The sequence below is a fragment of the Carassius gibelio genome, chromosome B15 (genome assembly GCF_023724105.1).
Source record: "Carassius gibelio isolate Cgi1373 ecotype wild population from Czech Republic chromosome B15, carGib1.2-hapl.c, whole genome shotgun sequence".
Classification (NCBI taxonomy): domain Eukaryota; kingdom Metazoa; phylum Chordata; class Actinopteri; order Cypriniformes; family Cyprinidae; genus Carassius; species Carassius gibelio.
This window is the reverse complement of record NC_068410.1, coordinates 11,638,578-11,656,750: the sequence shown is the minus strand read 5'-3', so window position 1 is coordinate 11,656,750 and position 18,173 is coordinate 11,638,578. Positions and strand designations below refer to the sequence as shown.

The window sequence follows — 18,173 nt, the reverse complement described above, 5'->3', positions numbered from 1 at the left end:
TTGAAGAATGGAGTGTTTACAGATTTGTTAATGTGTAAATATGCCAACAAAAATTTAGTTTTTTTTTTTTTTGGTGCTTGAAATAATGAGATAAGTGGCTTACTCATCGGAAGTGAATATGTAGCCAATGACTGTTTTTGTCGAGCCCAGAACAAAACCTTGAAAGATTGCTAAAACAGCTTAGGAACAAAATGAATGTGTTTACATGACATCAACCGGTGCTGCATATAACTGTCTAAGTGTTATGACAGGCTTGCGAATGATTGATATCAAATGTTTTACCTGCACTGATGAGAGACACCTTGCTGGTGAGGATGGCAGCAGCTGTTTCCCCAGCACCAAGCGCGTTTCCCACACGAATACACGCTGCACCTTGCATTCCTAATGGGATCTGGCATATAAGAAAGGGGGTGAACAAAAACAGCACCGTCATGAAAAGGAAAAGGCAAAGATCATCCAAACACACCATGTAGTTGATGTACGCCAGCATGATAACCACGTGTTGAGCAGCCAGGTCCACCTCACTCAGCATTCCTGATGGGAAGAGGAGAGTTATTCATGAAGGAACGAGTCAATGAAAAAAAAAACTAAAGTAAAACTAGTTAAGTATACAAACATAAACATATTCATTGTCTGTTCTGTGAATATGCCAGTTATTTTATCACTATTGATATACTATATTTTACATTTGTTTTTATTTTTTTTATTTTTATGGTTTTAGTTCACTATTATAACCATGCACTGTACCTGCCAAGAAGCCTCCAACTTCATAGATCCACCATTCAAAACAGGTCATCAGTGTGCTGGGAATGGCCAGCTTCATGTAGGACCCCCAATCCTGCCATGCTTCTAAAGACCACCCTTTCAGAGGAAAAGGAAAACAGTAAGAAAGTAATAAGTAAATGTAGCGCCAGTATACTAACCTTTCAGCTATATGAAAGGTTATGTTCTTTAAATTGTGCAGGTTGTCCAGTAACAAGCTCAACAAGCTGAACAGACAAACACGCTCTTCAAAACCTTCCTATGAGAGATTCATTTTAGTGTGAAGCCTTAGTTTGATTCAGTTTATTGTCTTGGAAAGTCTTATTCAATTTAGTTAATAGCCTCGTATTTTCTCTGCCATGTGCAGAAGATTATATATACGCAATAATTACTCCAGTGTCGACTCTTAGTAGATGGCCATGAAAAGTCTAATTCAATTTAGTGAACTTAATAATTCCAAACGATGTCATATGCTTAAATCTGAATACTGTAGGAAAATGGTTCAGCCTTAAACTGCATTCAAAGCGTTATTTTGTTCCAGAACAAGACTAAAGTAACAAAAAGTAGCTTGACTAGGTAGTTTAAAATTAGGCAATCAAGTACAGTAGCTTTGCAAACCACAGTTTCAAGGTAACATCCACAAAACTCACCTCCCCAAGTGTTTTCATGGAGCCTCTGCCAGCAGATGAACCAAAACAGGGCAAAACAGTTAAAAACCTGAGCAAAGCTGTTTGCAGCAGCAGACCCACTAAAAGTTAACAGAACGATATGTAAATACTGAAGATCAAAGACATAATAATATGGAAAACGTTCATACTCACTAGACTCCAAAATCCCACCAGTACAGCAGAAAGTAGTTCACTATCACATTAGCAACATTGGCAACTGCAGATGCATACATCTGAGGCTTGATCACTCCCTACAGAGGGTTCATGAGCATGACACCATCAACATACAACTGAATCCGGTTATTAAGTTGTTAGTTTCCTTAAAAAATCATTTCATGTACCTGGTTCTGAAGATATGACAGTTGCAGCTGATACAGAAACATGGCCTGTGACATAGACATGGGACAGAATGAGGATGAACAGCAATGTATACAAATAATTATTTGATATGAGTTCATGTGTGCCTGGTAATGCAATACATAATTATCCATTAGTGGACCTTACCGGAATTGCTGGCACATATGCAACCACATACAGCTGTGCAATCCTGAGAGAGAGAAAGTGTCCATCTCTATAGTGTACTCTAGTGCATCTATGATCAGTTTAAGCATTCAACAGTCAAAATCGATTCAAGTATGTTCAGAAAGGGTGTGCCGGTCACCTGGCCACCTCGGGGTCCTGCCCCAGATAGAGAAGGAGAGGCTGGGTGTTCACAAGCAAAGCCCAGCATGGCAAACTGAAGAGCGTCAGAATTAGGATGCCTCTCTGCAGGATGACGCCTACATGGAGAAGGTTCTTACTCCCGAATGTCTGAGGGGAAGATGAAAGACGGTCGTAAGCTATGCGTTATTTTAGCATTCACTGTCAGAAAGCAAGGTACAAAACTTCCACTGGGACAATACCTTTTTTAAAAGGTATGCAAGACATCATACAATATGCTTGAATATAACAATTGAGAATAATTTGCATTCTAATGTGTTTGAAGTATTTTAACATTAACAAGACAAGTTATCTATTAAGGCTAGAAGCAAGCACTTAATAAAACAAATAGATAAAAATGTTCACAACTATTCATGGAGTTTTTGTCCACTGAAAGGTTTCGGAAAGACATTTTGTCAGCTGAACAGCCGGTATGTTGTTAAACAACAATACAAGCCATTAAACATGTTTAATCCCTCAGTATAATTTTCATTACTGTCAAATCATTGTGTGATTCATGGCAGTCCTTTCATTCCTTTTTTTCATTTCAGGCTTTTGGTTTATTATTTTACTAAGCAGTTGGAGTGATATTCGTGTATGAAACACACCTGTGATACCAAAGTGTCGCATGCCAAAGCAAGTCCCAACCCCGTCGCTGCAGCCGTTACATTTATTGTCTGAAAAACAAATCGAACACATTTTGCTTAATGCTCTATAACTACATTGGACATCTTAATAATGTGGTCCATGACACATATTGGCCTGCAGAAATTTTGAATCGAACAGACTCACAGCTGAGGCCATGGCATAACCCGCCAGCACAGTGTTCCCCAGGCGGCCACAAAACATCGTCACCACAAAGAAAAGGAGAAAATTCAGGAACCGGCACACAAGCTAAGAATACAAACAAAGAAGGATTTAGCACAAGGTGAAGAAGAAAGTTCTGGACTCACATGGATAATGGCTGTGAAAATACCCCCCCCCCCCCAAAAAAAAATAAAATAAAATTAAATTAAATTAAATTAAATTAAATTAAATTAAATTAAATTAAATTAAATTAAATAAAGCACATCTGTGAAGTGAAATAAAACCAATTTCTTCAACTGATCTTCTTTTGGAAATATCCATGACATTCATTTTATTCATGATAGGCATCTTTCTTTATACAGTATTTATTTTATGCCAGACACAAGACATATACATTATTATGGATGCATTTAACAATCAAGAATCAACTCATCCAGGATTAATTTATATTCAAATGGACATGCATGAAGATATGATACAAATATAATATAATACAGTCATATGCAAATAATACAAACTGTACCCAAAACAGATCATGGTCTATTCAGTAATGGATCATTTTTGTATAAGCGGCTGCATTTCTCTGCCAGCTCTCTACTATACATCCAAAACAAGCATAGCACATCATCATGATGTGTATGTGACAGACTCCTCACCAGGGGTCCAGTCATGCGCAGGATGTGGTATAGCTCTTCTCTAAACACCAGAGGGATGCAACGCCTCACAAAACCACAGCAAAACAGCTTGGCACTGGGCTCCACTGACATGGCATCAGTTCTGGGACTCGAGACGTCCATGATCTTCTCAGTAGTGATCCTTGAAGACGCTGTAAGAGGCCTGGCTTTGCTTCATAGACTGTAAGGGACCCTTCTACTGCTGTTCTTTCTTCAGGTCTGCATTCAGCACCTTTGAGGGCTTACTGATTAACTGAGGTGAAGACAACGAGAAGCTTTGATTTAATCCACAGGATGGGAGGAGGATGTTTGCAATCCTGACAATAGATTTTTTTCACAAGATCAATCAGTTATTTTTGAAATCTTATTACAAGATGATTAACCTGTTAAATGTCACCCCGTCCCGTATACGGGACGCCTACATTGACTATACTATATTACAATCAAATCTTATCTAATCTTGACAAACTATATATCGTTGGAAAGGTCTAAGACTCCCAAATATATATTTTACCAATATTTTTTGTTAAACATTATGTAGCAAAAGTAATAGATGAATTTATGACAAGAGTGCACCCTCAGAAATCTACATTACAAAAGGAGCTTTGACCTTTGTTTAAAAAAAAGACTTCCTCGTTGCCTTTTTCTCTATCACATTTTAGAAATCATCAGAAGTTATATATCACTTGAAAACATAAAATCTCAAAATTCATCCTTCAAAACCCATTTTAAAATCAGACATTGCATTACCATGTAAATGGAACATCAAACATGGTAATGCAATGTCTGATTTTAAAATGGGTTTTGAAGGATGAATTTTGAGATTTTATGTTTTCAAGTGATATATAACTTCTGATGATGACGATATATAGTTTGTCAAGATTAGATTAGATTTGATTGTAATATAGTATAGTCAACGTAGGCATCCCGTATACGGGACGGGGTGACATTTAACAGGTTAATAACTGACTTTTATTTTCTGTTTAGTTTTCACGTGTATTCCAGAGAACACTCCACTAGTAAAGATTCACCAAGCTGTGACACAATAAGTCATTAATTTAAGTAATAATAAGTAATATGTAAAGCTTTTTTCAAAGTAACGTTGTTGTGGTGGAGCTAGAGGCAGCTGTAACTCAGGCATGGGTTACATAGTTTGAGGTAGAAGTCTGCTGTTAAATACGCTAAACTATAAATATTAAACTCAATACTGGCTATATTAAATATAATCATTATATTTATGGGTTGTAAATACAGTTGTTAAAGTATTACATTTTTTAATGAAAATACTATATAGCTCAAAAAATTGCTATTATAATTCTTACATATACAGTGGGGATCGAAAGTTTGGGCACCCCTTGCAGAATCTGTGAAAATATGAGTAATTTTCAAAAAATAAGAGAGATCATATTAAATGCATGTTATTTTTTATTTAGTACTGAAAACTTTTGGAATTTGAAGATCAAGGTAAATTGTACTTAATTTGTGTACCGGGAAACATACAAGTATCTTCTGTTGCTTACGAAGGGCAGAACTAAATGGAAAAAAATTATATTTCAACAAAATAAGACAAATTTGGCCATCTTCATCATGTTCAAAAGCTCTTAATGCATCTTGTTTCCTTCTGGAGCATCAGTGAATGTTTGAATCTTTTTAAATAGTTGTGTTTGAGTCCCTCAAATGTCCTCAGTGTGATAAGATGCATCTCAAAATCATAAAGTCACTGCTGGAAAGGGTTCAAATATGCAAAGATACTGGAAAACTGAAGAATCTGCAGGAGCTTAAAGATTTTTCAGTTTTTTTTTTCAATTTTCAGTTTAACTGTTCAGAACAAACAAGGGACTCATGCACAATAGAGCGCCCTCTCGCGGCTGTAGACGGTAATGTTTTCTCTTGGTTCATGTCAAATTAATTTTGATAAATAAGTCGCACCTGACTATAAGTCGCAGGACCAGCCAAACTATGAAAAAAAGTGTGATTTATAGTCTGGAAAATACGGTAATCCATTCCTCTAATCTTCTCAAGGTCTGTGGACTGGTCTGTTAATTTCCGTCTTTCTTCAGTCAGTGTTCCTCATCGCCCTTCTTCTCAAACTTAACTGGAAGAAAGCCTCTGAAGAGGTGAGGAATATAGAATTTCCTTCCATTAAAAGTAGATTTAGTCCTTTTACAGTGCACTTAAGTGAAACTTTTGACTGATCTACTGATGAACTCTTCACGTCCCAGGCACAGATCAGGGCTGGTGTACTGACGAGAGGGGCGGATGATGGTAATATGTTAGTTGTGACTAACAACTCAAGAAGTCTCATTTTATTTAATGAGGCGTGCTAATAAGGGTCATTTTCTTGACAGGTGCGCATGAGGATGGCGGATATATTGAAGGCTGTGATGCGAATAATACCACAGACATGGATGGGGTAGTAATTGAGGAGACTGCAACACTAGTTGCTACAGTGAGGGTGCAGCTGCCATTGAGTGTGTTAGTGCTGCGCCGCGGTCTGGCTCTGGCAACTATGCTTGCGCTCCTAGCTGCTGGACTCTCCGTTAGGTTCTTTCTAAAGAGATGATGTTAGAACAGCTGAAGGATTGGTACTGGGGAAATGTTAGAGTGTCTTAAAGCAGATAAAGAGTCCAGCTATTGCGTGTCTGGGTGCTACCCAAAAGCAACCAGTGTGTTTTGTACTGTATCTACAGGACAGAAGAGGCATGTCAGGCACAAAGCAGAGCAACTTTCTGGGATGTCAGTCATTGTCCAGGCATTAAATATCCACTCACTGTTTTGTTTACATGACATTGGCCATGTCATTTTGTACTTACTCCTTTTGTATTTATTTATTTTTTAATATGTTGTTTACTCAAACAAAAACGACTTGTACAATCCCGAGTCCTGCAATAAATCCAGCATATAAGGCTATGCTCTCAGTCCCACATGCTCTCACGTCTTTATCATCTCATGAATTTATATTAAGCTAACATTTTGCCACAAACACAAATGACAAACATTTCAGGAACCTTTTTAAGTGAATGCTATTTCATGGACTGAAAGTTGAAATGCAGTAAAATCTACTTTTTGCATGCTGGTGCAAAAAAGTAGATAGAGAAAGCCACCGTGAAATTAAAATTCAGTATCCTTATTAATAAAATAATGCAGTTTTTATTATAAATGATTTGTTATGCATGTAATTCATGTGTACTCATAAAATTAATTTAAACATAAAACCAGTCATTAAGATCTCAGCCTCAGCAAACAATAATGATCCAATCAGTTCCCAATGGAGAAAATCAAGTCCCACCCAACATTTTTTTTTTCTTTTGGTTCAAAAACATTAAACTCAGACATATGTTGCAATATGGAAGAAAACATTAGTTTCGTGTAGACTGAGACCGTGCCACATTGCAATTATGATTTCACACTGGACCAACATGCAAGGATCTAGCATGTGTTTTCTTTATATACCTGGCTTTGAATATAGCTGATATAGAAAAATAATCCCAGACACTCTATGTAATTGGAAAATTATTTATTGACCCAGGGATTTCATTTGTGATAAGCTGCTCTAAGTCAGCTATGTGCAATCTTTTGCAGCTATTTGAAAGTATGAATTAAATGTAACTTTTTACAATAATAATATCTAACTGCTCAGCACAGGGCATGTGTGTTTTTTATATGTCTTGTTCAATTCAAATGATGTCACTGACTTTACCAGTTCAAATGACACAACCCCTTTAATATTACTCTTTGCTCCCAGCAGCTGAACTAGCTGAACCTTCCACACCTGACACTTATCTGAAAACAGCCCAGAGTCACAATCACGTCAGACTGTTTAACCAGGAAAAATCACATGATTAGTTAATTTTAATGGCCTATAGGTGGATTGAACATTTACATACAGTATAACAAGCTAGCAAAAAAAAATGTGACAGCAGAGCTGTGGAGAGGCATATCGACATGTGAAGATATATTAGTAGGCTTAGGATGGAGCGTTAGTATTTCGGACGGACAAAATATGATTGGAAAAAGGATGATCTAAATATGAAGTTGAATTTCTTTTAACTTAAACACTGTGTTTTTAGAATGCTATGTTGAAACATGCCCATCTATTGCATTTTTTACACAGAAAACAACTGTAAAAAGCAGCACAGTGGATTTCATAAGTGTATTCTGAGTGAACAGCCCCTTGTTTCTTTCACAGGACCTTGCACATGATATGTAATTCCAAAAGTGTGGTGCTTAAATTAAGCGAAGTTCAACTTTTAAAAAGCATGTCTCTAGACCATGCTATTTTTTTGTTTTTTATTCGACTAGCCTACAACTCACACTTTTAAACACAAAAACATGTTCTGTTTGAGCAACCCCTCAATATAGGCAGGCAGGATTCCTTAGGAAGGTCCCGCATGCAATTGACAACATTTGCTTCGAGTTTCCATTATATTTCTCAGCATTTCTCCAGCTGCCTGACTAGAAATGTCAACGGAAGAGATTATATGACTGTGTTACTGGGGAACAGACCTTTTCCTGCTAAGCTGCTCGATTTTCTTACTACATGGCCTAATGCTGTGGACAAAGCAAGTGCACACAGAATAAAATATAAACATGTCTAGGTCACAATATACAGCCTGAGATCAATTTGAAGATGCTTCTGCTTTTCTAATTCAATACAATTTCTTCATTACCTCTCATGTTCACAGCATAGAGATATTCACGGTGAATCTATCTGAGGCCCAGGTTTCAAACGATACTCACGGACTAGATGGGAGTGACTGTGGTAAAGTTTGAGTCCAAAGTAAAATTTGCACCTGCACCATAAGACACCTCAGGTAAAGGCACAGTGAGATGGACAGCTATCCCAGCAGCTAGGATGAGAAGAGCAGCGAGGGTGGTCAGACCCCTCCTGAGGATCAGCTGAGAGGTAGAGAGCAGAACTGAGGGCTTTTCCTCCACTTGAGTCACGTCTGGCCCATCGTGCACCAAAGTATGGTTGAGCCCCTCATCCTGGTCTTGAGAGCTCACAACCACGTATCCATTCCCATTCTGAAACTAGAAGCATTTTTTCTGTCAACACAATATAAATGAGGTACAATTATGTTTTGACCCCAACTTTCGTTATATGGACACAACTGTTGAAAATTCTTCATAAAGTCTTAATCTCTTCTGTAAAATGCTAATAAACTTATAGATAGTTATCATAGGAACAACATGAGGATAAGCAAATAATTTTTTTTTATTTTTGGTGAACCATCCCTTTAAAAGTTGTATGTATGAATCTACAAATCAGCAGAGATCATTGAATGCATTAATTTCTTAGCATGTTGTAATTATTATTATTGTTTTATTTTATTTTATTGTTTAATGCATTAAACTTCTAGTTTTTGTTGATTATTTAAAATAAAACAACAAAGACAGAAAAAAATAGCTCTGCATTGAGCACCACCTGGTAGAAGCTGTCGCGATTGTTCGGAGTCATTGCTCTATTTGCCGCTTCATTTGAACTCTTTCCTGTACGCTCAATTGCCTTTAAAAGAGAAAGAAGCTCTTTTAGTCATCAACTCAGCACATGATCTTGAGGAGTATAATTAGAAGAAAGGTGCCGTTTTAATAGACCTGATATACCTACCTCTTCTGTCATTTTCTTCCAGTTTAATTTAAAAATAGCCACAGTGAAAAAAATTGCTAGCAAAAATACTGCAATGAGGAGGCCCAGCCAAAAGCCTGAATAAATAATTGTAGATATTAAAAGGTTCACTCTAATCAAACACCAGTAATTGTGACAAGAGTCATTATGACACATTTAGACGAACCAGCAACTTGTAATTTAGCGGTGAACATCAGAACAATGCTTGATGGGAGTCCAATGCAGTAGTAGCCAAAGAGGTTAGCAATAGCGGCTATCTTCTGCTGCCCTGTGCCAAGAAGAATGCCCATGCCAACACACTGAAAGAAAAAAACTGTAGGACAGGAACTTGTAATGTACACAAACACACACGTACAAACCAACAAAGATGATATATAATATAAACTTAATTTCTGCCAATATTGTCTGCTTGACTGTTTGAAGAGAACGTCTCTAGGTTACGTATGTAACCCTAGTTCCTCGAGGGAACGAGACGCTGCGTCAAAAGCGCTTTGGGGAACGCGCCCAGCGTGCCCGACTCTGAATATCGTGTGAAATCAGACCAATGGAAGAGCGTGACGTCACCGGCGGAGTGACGTAAGCGACCAGGAAGCTATAAAAGCACGTGCCACGCAGCTGGCGTCAGCTTCGAGTACCAGCAAGCGCCGGCAGGGGTGCCGGGGGGTATGGCTCCGAGACGCAGCGTCTCGTTCCCTCGAGGAACTAGGGTTACATACGTAACCTAGAGACGTTCCTCTTCAGGAACTCGAGCTGCGTCAAAAGCGCTTTGGGGAACGAGTACCAACGCCGCCAGACTACCAAACCCCTGCCTAGTGTGTATCCGAAGAGCACAGCTTAGGTCAGGAGGACTGAAGCGCCTGGAGTGACTGGCATGTCTAGGCCATAGAATCTGACAAACGTGGAGGGCGTGGACCATCCCGCAGCGTTGCAGATGTCCAGCATGGATACACCTGCTAAGAAGGCCTTGGAGGCCGCCATACCCCGGGTAGAGTGAGCCTTGGCTCCCGACAGCGGGGGACGACCAGAGGACTCAAAGGAAGCGTTGATAGCCTCGACTTTCAGCCTCAGCGCACCGCGGAGGAAACGTGTAACTAAGGGGTGTCTTCCCAAAGACTGGCCATCGAGAAGGGCGTGGTAGGCCACAATAGCCGCCACGTAAACCTTCAGCGTGGAGTGGGTCAACCCTGCAGAGAGCCTAGCCTGTAGAAACTCCAGAACTGTACCAATCGGGCAGTTTGCTGGGTCTAGCTGGCGGTCTCTGCACCATGAGGTGAAGAGTTTCCACCTCAGGGCGTACAGTTTCCTCGTTGAGGGAGCTCTGGATTGGAGAAGGGTCTCAACAACCTCGGTTGAGAGACCGGCTGCTAAAAGTTGTGCCCCCTCAGGGGCCACACCCACAGCTTCCACAACTCCGGGCGAGGGTGAATTATCGTACCCTGCGCCTGCGAGAGGAGGTCTGTCCTGATCGGTATCTCCCACGGAGAGCCGTCGAGGAGCGAGACTAGATCTGAGAACCATACTCGGCCCGGCCAGAACGGGGCTACTAACAACAGACGGACCCCGTCCCGGCGTACTCTCGCCAGAACTCCCGGGAGCAGAGCAATAGGGGGAAATGCGTACAGACGAAGCCTCGGCCAGGTCTGTACCATAGCGCCCAGTCCCAGAGGAGCTGGATGAACTAGAGAGAATGTGAACGTGCGGGGTGAGAGTGCAAGGCCGAAGGGAAGTACTCGATATTGGTAAGCTTCGCCCCCGAAAGCGAACCTCAGAAACTTCCTGTGATGTGGAAGGATGGATATATGAAAATATGCGTCTTTGAGATCTATCGTGACAAACCAGTCCTGGGACCTGATCTGTGCTAGAACTTGCTTGATTGTGAGCATTCTGAATTTTAGTCTCATAACTGAACGATTTAAGACCCTCAAGTCTATAATCGGACGCAGCCCCCCATCCTTCTTGGGAACTATGAAATACCGGCTGTAAAATCCGGACTCCCTGTCTTGAGGAGGGACCACCTCGATGGCCTCCTTCTCTAATAGGGTTTTCACCTCCTGTTCCATAACCAGACCCTGCCTGAGGCCGACTACTGTCTGAACGACCCCGTTGAATACTGGCGGCACGGAGCCGAACTGAATGCGGTAGCCTTTTTCTACTGTGTGCAGGACCCATCGAGATACATTTGGCAGTAGTTTCCACGCTGCTAAATAATCTACTAAGGGAATCAGTCTCGCGAGACTGATATCTGGTGTAAGAGGCCCCCGCAGGGGCGGCGAGCGTCTCAGCCCCGCTACGCGCACGGGCGGAAGATACTGAGAGCGATGCTCGCTGGGACCTGCTGCGCCCTGGATCACTGGCAGGGTTAGCAGACCGGCCCCCAGAGGGCGCTGAGGGGAGACGGGCACCGTGTACTGCGGTGTGTACCGCTCTACCCCAGCAGAGGCTGCCCTCTGAAACCCTGGGTTGTTGGCGTCAGGGTTTCTTGGCCGAGGACTTCTTAGCTTCAATAACCGCCCTGAGATCTTGTTTGGGCTGGGAAGTCCTCGGCCGAGAGCGTCGTCGAGACTCTCGTTCCCGACGCGGAGGAGCACGAGAGGCGACGCTCTGCTTCTGAGCCTCGCGGTACGAGGAGCTAGGGAGCGGCTGGGGCATCTCCCGCCCAGATGCCCCGAGGGAGCGACGAGGGAGGAACTTATGGAACGCCGCCGCTTGCTTGCGGGCCTCCTGAAACCTGTCGACGACAGAATTGACTGCGTCGCCGAACAGGCCAGTCGGCTGGATCGGGGCGTCCATGAGGCAGACCCTGTCCCGCTCTTTCATATCAGACAGGGTCAACCATAAGTGCCTCTCCGCGGCCACCATAGCTGCCATGGACCGCCCAATCGCTCGAGCGGTCTCCTTGGTGGCGCGGAGGGAGAGATCAGCGGTCCTTCTTAGCTCAGAGATATCATGGGACTTGATCTCCTCTCCCTCATCTAGCTCCTTGAGCAGATCGGCTTGGTACACCTGTAACACCGCCATGGTGTGCAGACACGCACCAGCCTGACCTGCTGCCGCATACCCTTTGCCCACCAAAGCCGAAGTTGTTCTTAGTGGCTTTGAGGGCAATGCCGAGGCCTTTAGAGACGACGCCGCACCGGGGGACAGATAGCTCGCGAGCGTCTGTTCCACCCGGGGCATCGCTCTATAACCGCGCTCTCCCATCCCCACTACGTTCCCATAGTAGTCTGACGAGGGGATGTAGAGGCGGGCTGAGAATGGGCGTTTCCACGACCTGGAGATCTCATCGTGCAGGTCGGGAAAGAATGGCAGGCCCCGGCTGGGAGGTGGCTGACTCGCGCGCAGGAAGCGTTCATCAAGCTTGCTTCTCTGCGGTTCAGCTGCTTTCTCGGTGGGCCAATCGATGTTTAGCTTGGCCACCGCGCGAGTAACCACCTCCAAGAGCTCCTCATACTGCGGCGAGTGGGGTGGCGAATCCCTGTCGAGCGACTCCACATCAACTTCCTCCTCGGAGGAAGAGAGGCGAAGCGTCGACCCCTCTCCCTGAGTGGAAGGAACCGCTGAGCGTGCTTCCGACTCTAGGGATTGGGTGCCGGATCTGGCAGAAGTGGAAGGAGATAGGGACTGGCCCGTCTCCATTCCCTCCACCAGATCCACTTGCGAACCCCACGAGTGCAGCCGCCGTTCTGCCTCAGCAGAAGCGGGACCAGCACCGCGGGGAACGCTGGCGAAGGCCCCCTCCTCGAAGAGGGCCTTCCGGGAACGAAGCATACGCACCGACATCCGCAAACAGTGCGGGCAGTCGGCCCCCTCGAGAGCCGACTCGGCGTGCTTCGAACCCAGGCAAACCACGCAAAGGTTGTGTGTATCCCCACCCGTTATATATCTCGGGCAGGGAGGAACACACAGCCTAAAACGCGATTTGGAATCGCCAGAATGCTTAACTTTCGCCTTGCTTTTGGGCATTGTCTAGGAGCTCTTAAACTGGACAGACAACAGTAAATAAGACTCACAGACAAACAGTTTGACAATCACACACAGAGCGCTTGCTGAGAGACGCGAAGCTGACGCCAGCTGCGTGGCACGTGCTTTTATAGCTTCCTGGTCGCTTACGTCACTCCGCCGGTGACGTCACGCTCTTCCATTGGTCTGATTTCACACGATATTCAGAGTCGCGCACGCTGGGCGCGTTCCCCAAAGCGCTTTTGACGCAGCTCGAGTTCCTGAAGAGGAACTGAACTGAGCTGGATGATGACATCACTGAATCAACAGTGAATTGACTTTAACTTTGTTAACTATTGTCCTTCCTGTTTAACACTGTAAAGCTGCTTTGGAACAATCTGTATTGTAAAACATGCCATATTATAAATAAAGGTGACTTCACTTGAATATTCATTTTAATACAGTAATAGCACACAGGCACAAATACATGAAAACATTTAATTTCAGTTAATTCAGTCTTTTTTTGTTGTTCAACTTGAAATAATTAAGTACTAATGAATAGAAATGTATAAAAATATACATACATTTTTAAAAAACACGACAAAAAAATAAATCTAAAACAATAACAAAAAAGTAAAAATTAACAAAAACATGATTTTTTTTTTATTGAATCTATAATTAAAATATATTATTTATACATTTTAAACACTAAATATAAAACAATTAAAAATATAAAATCTAACTTAAAATTTAAAAACTGTGATACTATCTCGATACTAAAATAACACTGCAACAAAGGCATTATAAGTTGGGCTTCTTTAGTTCAATTCATGCTAAAAAGTTTTAACTTTAAAATTAAAGGAAGGACTTTTATTCCTACACCACTATAATTCTGCATTACAGATTCTCCCATTCATTTCAATACACTTCAATACAGGTGGTCCATTCTCCTCCCTTTATATACTGTCACTGGTAAAAATTCAGTTAAAGAACTCACCAGTATTCCATTAAAGAACTGAAGAGGGCAGTAGATGTTCAGTAGGTGAGACACAAGCTCCGCTATAGCCCTAAATATGACAGACATCACAAAACCAGCTGAAAACTGAAACGCAGCTGTTGTTGACATTGTTTCTATTTAATCTAAATTTTAAATTTGAAGAATGGAGTGTTTACAGATTTGTTAATGTGTACATATGCCAACAAAAATTTAGTTTTTTTTTTTTTGGTGCTTGAAATAATGAGATAAGTGGCTTACTCATCGGAAGTGAATATGTAGCCAATGACTGTTTTTGTCGAGCCCAGAACAAAACCTTGAAAGATTGCTAAAACAGCTTAGGAACAAAATGAATGTGTTTACATGACATCAACCGGTGCTGCATATAACTGTCTAAGTGTTATGACAGGCTTGCGAATGATTGATATCAAATGTTTTACCTGCACTGATGAGAGACACCTTGCTGGTGAGGATGGCAGCAGCTGTTTCCCCAGCACCAAGCGCGTTTCCCACACGAATACACGCTGCACCTTGCATTCCTAATGGGATCTGGCATATAAGAAAGGGGGTGAACAAAAACAGCACCGTCATGAAAAGGAAAAGGCAAAGATCATCCAAACACACCATGTAGTTGATGTACGCCAGCATGATAACCACGTGTTGAGCAGCCAGGTCCACCTCACTCAGCATTCCTGATGGGAAGAGGAGAGTTATTCATGAAGGAAAGAGTCAATGAAAAAAAAAACTAAAGTAAAACTAGTTAAGTATACAAACATATTCATTGTCTGTTCTGTGAATATGCCAGTTATTTTATCACTATTGATATACTATATTTTACATTTGTTTTTATTTTTTGTATTTTTATGGTTTTAGTTCACTATTATAACCATGCACTGTACCTGCCAAGAAGCCTCCAACTTCATAGATCCACCATTCAAAACAGGTCATCAGTGTGCTGGGAATGGCCAGCTTCATGTAGGACCCCCAATCCTGCCATGCTTCTAAAGACCACCCTTTCAGAGGAAAAGGAAAACAGTAAGAAAGTAATAAGTAAATGTAGCGCCAGTATACTAACCTTTCAGCTATACGAAAGGTTATGTTCTTTAAATTGTGCAGGTTGTCCAGTAACAAGCTCAACAAGCTGAACAGACAAAAACGCTCTTCAAAACCTTCCTATGAGAGATTCATTTTAGTGTGAAGCCTTAGTTTGATTCAGTTTATTGTCTTGGAAAGTCTTATTCAATTTAGTTAATAGCCTCGTATTTTCTCTGCCATGTGCAGAAGATTATATATAAGCAATAATTACTCCAGTGTCGACTCCTAGTAGATGGCCATGAAAAGTCTAATTCAATTAAGTGAATTGAATAATTCCAAACGATGTCATATGCTTAAATCCGAATACTGTAGGAAAATGGTTCAGCCTTAAACTGCATTCAAAGCGTTATTTTGTTCCAGAACAAGACTAAAGTAACAAAAAGTAGCCTGACTAGGTAGTTTAAAATTATGCAAATCAAGTACAGTAGCTTAGCAAACCACAGTTTCAAGGTAACATCCACAAAACTCACCTCCCCAAGTGTTTTCATGGAGCCTCTGCCAGCGGATGAACCAAAACAGGGCAAAACAGTTAAAAACCTGAGCAAAGCTGTTTGCAGCGGCAGACCCACTAAAAGTTAACAGAACGATATGTAAATACTGAAGATCAAAGACATAATAATATGGAAAACATTCATACTCACTAGACTCCAAAATCCCACCAGTACAGCAGAAAGTAGTTCACTATCACATTAGCAACATTGGCAACTGCAGATGCATACATCTGAGGCTTGATCACTCCCTACAGAGGGTTCATGAGCATGACACCATCAACATACAACTGAATCCGGTTATTAAGTTGTTAGTTTCCTTAAAAAATCATTTCATGTACCTGGTTCTGAAGATATGACAGTTGCAGCTGATACAGAAACATGGCCTGTGACATAGACATGGGACAGAATGAGGATGAACAGCAATGTATACAAATAATTATTTGATATGAGTTCATGTGTGCCTGGAAATGCAATACATAATTATCCATTAGTGGACCTTACCGGAATTGCTGGCACATATGCAACCACATACAGCTGTGCAATCCTGAGAGAGAGAAAGTGTCCATCTCTATAGTGTACTCTAGTGCATCTATGATCAGTTTAAGCATTCAACAGTCAAAATCGATTCAAGTATGTTCAGAAAGGGTGTGCCGGTCACCTGGCCACCTCGGGGTCCTGCCCCAGATAGAGAAGGAGAGGCTGGGTGTTCACAAGCAAAGCCCAGCATGGCAAACTGAAGAGCGTCAGAATTAGGATGCCTCTCTGCAGGATGACGCCTACATGGAGAAGGTTCTTACTCCCGAATGTCTGAGGGGAAGATGAAAGACGGTCGTAAGCTATTCGTTATTTTAGCATTCACTGTCAGAAAGCAAGGTACAAAACTTCCACTGGGACAATACCTTTTTTAAAAGGTATGCAAGACATCATACAATATGCTTGAATATAACAATTGAGAATAATTTGCATTCTAATGTGTCTGAAGTATTTTAACATTAACAAGACAAGTTATCTATTAAGGCTAGAAGCAAGCACTTAATAAAACAAATAGATAAAAATGTTCACAACTATTCATGGAGTTTTTGTCCACTGAAAGGTTTCGGAAAGACATTTTGTCAGCTGAACAGCCGGTATGTTGTTAAACAACAATACAAGCCATTAAACATGTTTAATCCCTCAGTATAATTTTCATTACTGTCAAATCATTGTGTGATTCATGGCAGTCCTTTCATTCCTTTTTTTCATTTCAGGCTTTTGGTTTATTATTTTACTAAGCAGTTGGAGTGATATTCGTGTATGAAACACACCTGTGATACCAAAGTGTCGCATGCCAAAGCAAGTCCCAACCCCGTCGCTGCAGCCGTTACATTTATTGTCTGAAAAACAAATCGAACACATTTTGCTTAATGCTCTATAACTACATTGGACATCTTAATAATGTGGTCCATGACACATATTGGCCTGCAGAAATTTTGAATCGAACCGACTCACAGCTGAGGCCATGGCATAACCCGCCAGCACAGTGTTCCCCAGGCGGCCACAAAACATCGTCACCACAAAGAAAAGGAGAAAATTCAGGAACCGGCACACAAGCTAAGAATACAAACAAAAAAGGATTTAGCACAAGGTGAAGAAGAAAGTTCTGGACTCACATGGATAATGGCTGTGAAAATCCCCCCCCCCCCCCCCAAAAAAAAAAGATAAAATAAAATAAATAAATAAATAAATAAATAAATAAAAATAAAATAAAGCACATCTGTGAAGTGAAATAAAACCAATTTCTTCAACTGATCTTCTTTTGGAAATATCCATGACATTCATTTTATTCATGATAGGCATCTTTCTTTATACAGTATTTATTTTATGCCAGACACAAGACATATACATTATTATGGATGCATTTAACAATCAAGAATCAACTCATCCAGGATTAATTTATATTCAAATGGACATGCATGAAGATATGATACAAATATAATATAATACAGTCATATGCAAATAATACAAACTGTACCCAAAACAGATCATGGTCTATTCAGTAATGGATCATTTTTGTGTAAGCGGCTGCATTTCTCTGCCAGCTCTCTACTATACATACAAAAAAAGCATAGCACATCATCATGATGTGTATGTGACAGACTCCTCACCAGGGGTCCAGTCATGCGCAGGATGTGGTATAGCTCTTCTCTAAACACCAGAGGGATGCAACGCCTCACAAAACCACAGCAAAACAGCTTGGCACTGGGCTCCACTGACATGGCATCAGTTCTGGGACTCGAGACGTCCATGATCTTCTCAGTAGTGATCCTTGAAGACGCTGTAAGAGGCCTGGCTTTGCTTCAGAGACTGTAAGGGACCCTTCTACTGCTGTTCTTTCTTCAGGTCTGCATTCAGCACCTTTGAGGGCTTACTGATTAA

The 18,173-nt window shown here is 41.4% G+C and overlaps 3 protein-coding genes across 26 annotated transcripts in view; 1 reads left to right on the top strand and 2 right to left on the bottom strand.

Moving 5' to 3' along the window:
- slc47a3 (solute carrier family 47 member 3) overlaps positions 1-6,534 on the top strand; it is a 19,082-nt gene extending 12,548 nt beyond the window's left edge. Inside the window, exons 15-17 of one of the 5 annotated variants that reach the window (XM_052576421.1) lie at positions 5,633-5,727; positions 5,833-5,875; positions 5,959-6,534. In XM_052576421.1, coding sequence (XP_052432381.1) covers positions 5,633-5,727; positions 5,833-5,875; positions 5,959-6,173 — 353 coding nt within the window. In that variant the 3' untranslated portion in view covers positions 6,174-6,534. The remainder of the gene's footprint in view (positions 1-5,632; positions 5,728-5,832; positions 5,876-5,958) is intronic. The other 4 variants (XR_008157140.1, XM_052576420.1, XR_008157141.1 and 1 more) reach the window with 4 other exon arrangements.
- LOC127972695 (multidrug and toxin extrusion protein 1) overlaps positions 1-18,168 on the bottom strand; it is a 21,659-nt gene extending 3,491 nt beyond the window's left edge. For 2 of the 19 annotated variants that reach the window (XR_008157137.1, XR_008157138.1), the window contains exons 1-17: positions 17,903-18,167; positions 17,247-17,348; positions 17,063-17,131; positions 16,417-16,565; positions 16,260-16,302; positions 16,097-16,141; positions 15,909-16,006; positions 15,738-15,835; positions 15,072-15,185; positions 14,797-14,864; positions 14,613-14,721; positions 14,434-14,509; positions 14,176-14,245; positions 9,406-9,538; positions 9,222-9,316; positions 9,039-9,119; positions 7,383-8,644 (exon numbers count right to left, since the gene is read on the bottom strand). Coding sequence is in view for 16 of the 19 variants with exons in the window: in XM_052576409.1 (XP_052432369.1) it covers positions 8,354-8,644; positions 9,039-9,119; positions 9,222-9,316; positions 9,406-9,538; positions 14,176-14,245; positions 14,434-14,509; positions 14,613-14,721; positions 14,797-14,864; positions 15,072-15,185; positions 15,738-15,835; positions 15,909-16,006; positions 16,097-16,141; positions 16,260-16,302; positions 16,417-16,565; positions 17,063-17,131; positions 17,247-17,348; positions 17,903-18,043 (1,782 nt within the window). In the remaining 3 variants the exon portion in view is untranslated. Of the gene's footprint in view, positions 1-103; positions 180-282; positions 392-466; positions 535-747; positions 862-1,412; positions 1,511-1,583; positions 1,682-1,771; positions 1,817-1,934; positions 1,978-2,091; positions 2,241-2,737; positions 2,807-2,921; positions 3,024-6,618; positions 8,645-9,038; positions 9,120-9,221; positions 9,317-9,405; positions 9,539-14,175; positions 14,246-14,433; positions 14,510-14,612; positions 14,722-14,796; positions 14,865-15,071; positions 15,186-15,737; positions 15,836-15,908; positions 16,007-16,096; positions 16,142-16,259; positions 16,303-16,416; positions 16,566-17,062; positions 17,132-17,246; positions 17,349-17,902 lie in introns of those variants that run through there. The other 17 variants (XR_008157136.1, XM_052576409.1, XM_052576400.1 and 14 more) reach the window with 17 other exon arrangements.
- Positions 3,720-18,173, bottom strand: part of LOC127972693 (multidrug and toxin extrusion protein 1) — a 30,875-nt gene continuing 16,421 nt past the window's right edge. Inside the window, exon 19 of one of the 2 annotated variants that reach the window (XM_052576397.1) lies at positions 3,720-3,863. The gene's annotated coding sequence lies outside the window, so the exon portion shown is untranslated. Of the gene's footprint in view, positions 3,864-18,043 lie in introns of those variants that run through there. The other variant, XM_052576398.1, reaches the window with a different exon arrangement.